Consider the following 8203-nt stretch of genomic DNA (forward strand, 5'->3'; position numbering starts at 1 on the left):
GTATCCTTGACTGTAGAGATTCCCGTACCCACAAGCTCCACCTAGAGACAACAACAACAACAACAAAATTGTAAATTTCCTAAATCTAGCTTTCATAGAAGCATTACAGAGAACATAGCCATGAACAGAGGATATACCCATTGTTCCTGAAGCATCACTTCCACCGTAGAAGGTGGCATGAGCATTGACCCATCCAGCGTCATAGCCACGAACAGAGCACACCGTTGCAGCAAAACACAACACCAAGATTCCCAAAAGACCCATCTTTCCCCTGCAATTTAACCAGATAAAGTTAGAACTCTAGACATTAACATCAAGAAAACAACGAAAAGAGAGAGTGGAGGTGAAAGAGAGAGAGATGGTTTACATGAACATTCTCTTTGAGAAAGTGCAGAGCTTTTTCTCGGAGAGTGAGAAAAATGGAATGTGAAGGAGAGAGATAGTTTTGCTTTGATGGGAGTGAAGAAGAAGGTTGATGGTTGAAGTGGTATTTATAGAATGTTTTTGACACCCCTTCATTTACTACAGATTTAACTGTCTTCCCTAGGGTTTTTTTATTTTTTTACTTTTTATTTATGTAAACAAAACTCTGCAAACACAAAAAAAAAAGGTTTTATTTAAGGTTTCAAAATGGTGAAGTTATTATTTTTTTTGCAGCAAAACATGGTTTTATAAAAGAATAAAATAGGGGGCAGAATTTTGATAGTTATTGAATGTTTAGTTAAACATTTGTTGGCTTGGTTCACCTGTTCTATACGTTTGACATTAACTTCTCACATTTATTTTTATGCTTCTTTCTATATACCCCATTTACTGTTTTTCACCAAATAGATAGGGGTCATCAACTTTGATCTTTCAACTAAATTTTTTAAATTTTCAAAATTTTGATATTCAAAAACTTTAGGGTTATTTTGATCAATGCTTAAATTTTACGAAAAGCTCGATTCTTCTTACACCCAAGCAACACATAAAAAAAAAAGGTTGGATTCTTTTCTTTCGTGTGATGATTTTCTATATAGGAGGTGAATTTAAAAATAAAGTTTTTAAACCGCAAACTTTTGAAATAATCACGAGCATCCCTTTAAACTAATTTGGTATAGTGTGTGTGTGTGTGAGATGGAGAGAGAGAGCACATGGGAGGGGTCGCAGGCGGTTTTGATGGTTTGGAACTTTGGAAGCGTGTGACTTTTCTTCTGCAACCCTTTTTCTTCCTTTAGTATCCAAATGGGTCATCTCTCTTATTCTTTTTATTTTTTTCTTCTGTTAACATCATGTATTCATTCAATATTTATAGTGGGTGAAGACGATAAGTTTATTAAGGTTCTTTATGTTAACATTAACATTTGGTCGAGAGACACTTATATTAAGGAAGAAATGTAGCATTTTCTTAAATATATATGGGATATATTATGTGGCATTTCGTAATGTGGTACATAAGATATCATATCATTGTACCAATCTAATTACAATGCATGCATTGATGAGGTGTTAGAAAAACTAGCCGTGTCAATCATATCCAACATGTGGTTTTTGCAAAAAATAATCAAAAAGATAGATAGACAACTAACTTGTTCATATCAAAGTCCTGGTTCGGGTATTTGAATCATGTTGGGATAGATCCTATCACATCTCATGAAATACTTGAACATGTATAATGGGTACACCACTTACTCTCTAACAATGTTGTGATATATAAAACAGAAAAGTAACTCAAACCATAAATAAATAAGAAATAATTATACATCATTTTCATGTATTTTTCGACTTATATTTCCAAAGTTTGTTTAGTTTTGAGACCATTGGAAGGTTCGTAAAAGACACTACACTAGAGTTTCAAATAAAATTGACCGTATTTAGGGTGTAAATGATTGCAGCGGTTGGGGTAGAAAAATCCATATACGAACTAGACCACTTTTTATTTACTATTCAGCAAATATAGTCTGCAGTGATACAGTCCAAATAAAGCAGAGACAAGACCGCAGCGGACCAACGCGGACCAATTTTGCATACAAATAGAGTTGGTCCGCAGCAGTCTGTAGTCCACCTTAAAAATGAAGTGGTTCAGACCGCAAATGGATTTGGCCGCCCTAACCGCAGTTACCATTCAAAATTAATGTTTGTTTTCTTTACTTCGGAAGATGCTCCTAAGCTTGGCAAGCTTTGGAATGTAAAAGAATTCAGTTTCTGCACGAACGTGTAATCATGAATATAAGAATTTGCTTCGTACTTATTGTCGGCATATCTCGAATTGAGTTACTATTTATAAATTCAGCAGCATATATTATAGAAATTAAATGAAGATTCGAAACAACCAGTCTTTAATTTTAACCCGCAAAGGTTGGGTCTATAAAATTTTAGAATAATATTGACACCACACTGAAGCGTAAAGCATGCAACGTATTTTAAAAACACAAAATTAATCGTATCTTTTACAGTATAATGCTGCGTCACGGTTAACGATATCTTACTATGATTTGCTGTCTGGAGCCTAGTCATTAACACCGTGATTTTTGGAGAAAATCATGTTTAAATAGTAGTATTATTTTTATCACTAAGCCTAATCAGAACCAAAAGAATCACTAGTTCCAATGTGGTCAAAACATTTTTACTACGAAAAAAGATTTTTCATCTTCTTGTCATTATAAACTTAAAATTGTAAGAATTTTTTTTTTTTAATGGCTTCCTCAAAAGGTGTGAAAGTTCGTTTGCTCTTATTTCTTCCTTGCAGTATTTTGCAGAGTCTTCAATTCCCAAATTTGTTTTTTATTTCCTCTCATCAAAAAACAATACTCCTACTAGTTTTAAATTTAAAAAGTTACTAATATACAGCCCATCTTTTTTCTCTGACATTTATGTTTTTTTACTGTTGGTCCGACTATGCTTTGACAGTTTGACTGGTGATCCTGTAATACCACCTTTCAAAATTTGATAATTGACCTCTACATTTTTTTAATTTTAATTACTTAAAGTATCTAATTACAAAAAAAGGTTTAACGACCACCAACCGTTCAACTATAATTCAAGATTTTTCCAAAGGGCAGCCTTTTTGGTATTCCTCTTCTTTTGAGGTAATTGTCTAAAACCTTTTTAAGATCTCCTCTACACCGTTCTTAATATTATATTCAACGGTTAAGATTGATCGCATGTTGCACGAGCAGGGTTGATTCGTTGTCTGCGCAGTACCATAAAACCAGATGTGTATGTGGCACATAAAGTCTGTGTAATTTGCCAAATTGCCATAGCTCTCTGAGTTCAGCCTAATTCGAGATTTAAGTTCTCTTAATAGTACTAACTACAATTAGGCGGAAAAATATAGCATGTTTCAGGTGTATAAGTTATCGACGATCATTAAATAATTTCTCACTTACGTACATTTTAAGTTATACCACTGGACTGGCCACTTAGCTATAACAAATGTGATGATGGGTTAAATTAATAACAATATAAATTTGGTAGCTGATTATTAATTTTAGGATAACTTCAAGCTACCGACAGTTACGTATAGACTATAGTTAGCAAACTATGTCATACTAACCTCGAGTGTTTTAAGCCTAAAATCATGTTCAATAATTGGAGAAAAAGTAATCTGTTAATCATGATTAAGAACATGACTATATCACTTTTGTTTCACTCCTCGTGGAAACTGGAGTGGTCAAATTATAAGAACATTCATTAAGAAACAAAATATATGATAATCAATGCATGCCATTAACATAATACACGTTATTTTTCCTTCATTCCTTGTGACCTACATCATCATGTAATTGTATTTTAAACTTAATTGTTACTAGCATATACAGTATAATTTTTTAACTGATCATGGTAATAGCGTTTCAAGTTGAGTTTATATAATTTTTGAACTGATCATTGTTACTAGCATATATCTTTTCGTTAACATATTTATATTATTTTTGTTCATTATAATAATTTCAAAATTACCTTCCTAATCCATCCACTAAGATATGAAATCTTGCTCTAGCTAGTTTTTGTTGTTGTTGTTGTTGTGCCTCACGTCAAAATAGTTTGAAGATTTCAGTAATTTTTTTTTATAAAGATTTAAGTATTTTGATGAACCTCGATAATTTTCGTTTGTGTAGTTTGTTTTCATGGCATCATGTGCAATTGTTTTTGCCTTCTTGCAATCATGATATATTGTATGACATGCATATATGTATGTTGGTCACCGAAAAAAGATAAGGGACAAGGTAGGTGTCACGAGAGATACGACGAGACTCTAAGGTCGTCTTAAGATATGATTAATCTTAAAATTAAACCCAACATTTGATTTATCTTTTTGTATTAGGCTTTACCATTTTATCTTGGATTCTTTGATAGGATGCATATCTTCCCCGTTCATTATATTATAGGGCTATTGTCAATTACAGGTTTTAATTTACTCGTTTAATGATTCTAACATTCAAATCATATTCCACTAAACCCGAAAATGACGTGTTAACCAACAAATCTAATGAAAATCCAATTATTTTTTTTGTGTGTACCATAGCCCTACTACATTTTTATTTAGTTGAGTTGGCAACTCAACGTTAGGAAAAAAATATGACTACGAATTACTTACTGAATGTCATCATATGTTATTGATCTTGTTCTAACTCTGAAAAAAAAAAAAAAAAAAGAAGAAGAATGATCCTATCAAATTCTTTGCAAAAACCTAAGAAACATTACTTTAAGTGAAACAGAAAAAGTATTGTTTACGACTCACAAATGATAAAAAAGGTTGGCCAAAACATGCATTTTAATAATTTGTGATTATATTGTCACTATGGTATAAATAACATGTAGATTTAAACACAAACAAAATGCATATATACGCTATAACAAAAAAAAAATAAAAAATTAGGCGACACCTATTCCTAATAGATGCCTACTATAACATGGGTAAATCGAGAAGTACTGTATGTCGTGTAAAAGCTTGAACTTGTAAATGTATCATCTCTCAAGTCTTCAAAATTTTATATTATTTATGTTTTGTGCTTCAAGAAAACGTAATTCTAGACTTCTAGTTATCCCTTCAGAGCTATAATCTTCAGACTTATCCCTAATATATATATATATATATATATATATATATTCAAATATTCAAAATATTCAGGTATTGTCTTATTATTTTAAATATTTAAATATTTTGTTCGTCGTTCCGTGATCAAAGATATAGCTATAGTATAGAATGGTATAAAGAAGCCCTGATTAAATGTATAAAGATTTAATCAGGAGTGGTTCGAACTTTTCCCCCAGGGTCAATCAACGTATCTGGAGAAAGTAAGCTCTCATCATAGTCCCCTTATGAACTCTCTGTTAGGAGAAAAGTAGAGGAATTGGGCTGGTTTTAAGTATGATCGAAGATGGGTCCAGAGAGAAGGCTTCGTTGAACATGTCAAAAAGGTGTGGACCACGGGAGAAATAAAACAATCCTCACGGATGGTTGATAAGATCAGAGGATGTAGAAAAGAGATCTCCAAATGGAAGAGACAATCGAAACCAAACTCTGCTCTTAGAATAAAAGACCTTCATCATCGGATTGATCTGGCAACTCAGCAAAGGTTCTACAATGCAGAGGAGATGAGGCGTCTCAAGAGAGAGCTTAATGCTGAGTACAAACAAGAAGAAGTATTCTGGCAACAAAAGATTCGAAGTACCTGGTTGAATAATGGTGATAGAAACACCAAATTTTTTCATGCAGCGACCAAAGGCAGGAAAGCACAGAAAAGAATTCAGTTCTTGGAGGATGATGAAGGTAAACAATGGTCAGCGGATAAGGAACTGGGGAGAATAGCCGAACAATATTTCCAGAAGTTATTCACTTCTGAAGATGTGGGCTATTGTTGGTAATTTAAGTGTATCAACGGTTATATTAATAAACTATTGTGACTTTTGGTTTGTGGTTATTAAACGAATGGTTGCAAACATTCGTAAACAACCGTCGGACATATATATAAATACACTCTGTTTTGTTGCATAAAAACAGAGGAGAGATCACGAGAAGAGAGAGAGGTCGAGTGAATCTCTTGTGATAACACAAAACAAACACAAGAAAAATTTTATTTGTTTCTCTTGTATCTTAGCCTAGAACAAGAGAGAAACTTTGATTGTCGTATCCTGCGAGAGATTTTGTGTAACCCAAGGCTTTTGATAAGGGTCAAAATACTCTTTAAGGAAAGTGCTCTTGTGCGCGATTCAGTCATTATCCAAGTTTACCGTACGTTACGATCGAGAGTTACACCGCTTTTACTACATTCTTAAAGAGTATTTTCTGGTGAACATGACGAGTGCATCGGTGCGTGAGATGACTTCAAAGTTTGGGAAGTTGGACAAGTTTGAAGGAGTAGACTTTCGAAGATGGCAGAAGAAGATGCATTTCCTTCTCACCACACTCAATGTGGTGTATGTTCTAAGCATGCCAATGCCTATCGTGACGGAGGATGCGGAGAAGGATTCTGTGGAGGAGACAAGGAAACAACTTAAGTGGGAGAACGATGATTACATATGTCGTGGCCACATTCTTAACGGTATGTCTGATCCTCTCTTTGATGTCTATCAAAATGTCGAATCCGCAAAAGAACTGTGGGATGCGTTGGAATCAAAGTACATGGCTGAGGATGCTTCTAGTAAGAAGTTCCTTGTTAGTAATTTTAATAATTACAAGATGTCTGATTCAAGGCCTGTTATGGAGCAATACAATGAATTGCTTCGCATCCTAGGGCAATTCGCTCAACACGACATGAAGATGGATGAATCCATCTCGGTGTCGAGTATCATCGACAAGTTGCCGCCTTCATGGAAGGATTTTAGGCGCATGTTAAAACACAAAAAGGAAGAGTTGTCTCTGGTACAACTTGGTAGCCATTTGCGCATAGAGGAATCTCTAAGGGTGCAAGAGGGTGGAAAACCCAAAGAGGCTGAACCTTCTTCAATCAATATGATGGAGGAAGGTGGGAGTTCTAAGATGAAGAATAAGGGGAAGAAACGTCCCTTTAATGACAACACTTACGGTGGACCTAACAAAAAGCTTAAGAGCGTTTGTTGGTTCTGTAACAAGCCGGGTCACTTTAGACGTGATTGTCGAGCTGCAAAGGATAAGAACAGAATGGGACAAAACCGTTCAGGGCAAGGGTCTAAGGACCAAGGCCAAATCACTCATCAAGGTCAGAATCTTGTAAATGATTCACATTCACATGTGTATTATGTATCAAACATTTCTGAGGCATTTTATATGCAGGATGATGGAGTGACATGGTGGATTGACTCAGGTGCAACTACACATGTTTGCAATGATCGTGGCTGGTTCAAGACATATGAACTAGTTCAAGATGGTTCCGTACTTCATATGGGCAACGAGTCAACCGCTCCTATCCTAGGCCGTGGAAAAGTGGTGTTGGAGTTTAGTTCCGGGAAATCTATTGATCTCAATAATGTACTTCATGTACCTGGAATTAGGAAGAACTTAGTCTCTGGTAGTGTTTTAAATAAGTGTGGTTATAAACAAGTGTATGAGTCGGATAAGTATGTTTTATCTAAAGCTGGAGTCTTTGTTGGATTTGGATATTTTTGTAATGGCATGTTTATGCTTAATATTAATAAAGTTGTGAGTTCTATTTACATGGCATGTTCTAGCAAAAATGATTCTTCTCTATGGCATTTAAGATTAGGTCATGTGCACTATAAAAGAATGATTGATATGTCTAAAGAAGGATTGATTCCTAATTTTGACATAAATTTAGAGAAGTGTAGTACTTGTATGTTGACTAAGATAGTTAGAAAACCTTTTAAGAGTATTGAAAGGAATTCTAAGGTGCTAGAACTTGTACATAGTGATCTATGTGATTTGCATGCTACACCATCTTTAGGGAACAAAAAGTATTTCATCACGTTCATAGATGATCATACTCGGTTCTGTTATGTTTATTTATTACATGCTAAAGATGAAGCCCTAGATAAATTCAAGGTTTATAAAACTGAGGTTGAAATACAACATAGTGACTTGATTAAGAAGTTACGCACCGATAGAGGTGGAGAGTATTATGATCCTGTTTATTTTCAGTCTGTGGGAATTATACATGAGACTACAGCTCCATATACACCACAACAAAATGGTGTATCTGAGAGGAAAAATAGAGTCCTAAAAGAAATGGTTAATTCCATGCTATCTTACTCAGGGTTAAGTGACGGATTTTGGGGCGAAGCCATG

General features: G+C 34.5%; 1 protein-coding gene and 1 long non-coding RNA gene across 2 annotated transcripts; both read right to left on the reverse strand.

The window, feature by feature from the left end:
* On the reverse strand, positions 1 to 479 carry LOC104790073 (expansin-A15-like; the record flags this gene model as incomplete). The annotated part of the gene is given in 3 exon segments (XM_010515772.1): positions 1 to 41; positions 138 to 271; positions 368 to 479. Coding segments are annotated over 3 exon segments (183 nt in total), but the record flags the coding sequence as incomplete, so codon positions are not given.
* On the reverse strand, positions 5420 to 5936 carry LOC109133403. Its single transcript, XR_002038509.1, has 2 exons — positions 5655 to 5936; positions 5420 to 5561 (listed from the first exon to the last, which is right to left on the reverse strand). It is a non-coding gene; the product is annotated as an uncharacterized LOC109133403 (long non-coding RNA).

This window comes from Camelina sativa, chromosome 6 (assembly GCF_000633955.1).
Source record: "Camelina sativa cultivar DH55 chromosome 6, Cs, whole genome shotgun sequence".
NCBI lineage: Eukaryota > Viridiplantae > Streptophyta > Magnoliopsida > Brassicales > Brassicaceae > Camelina > Camelina sativa.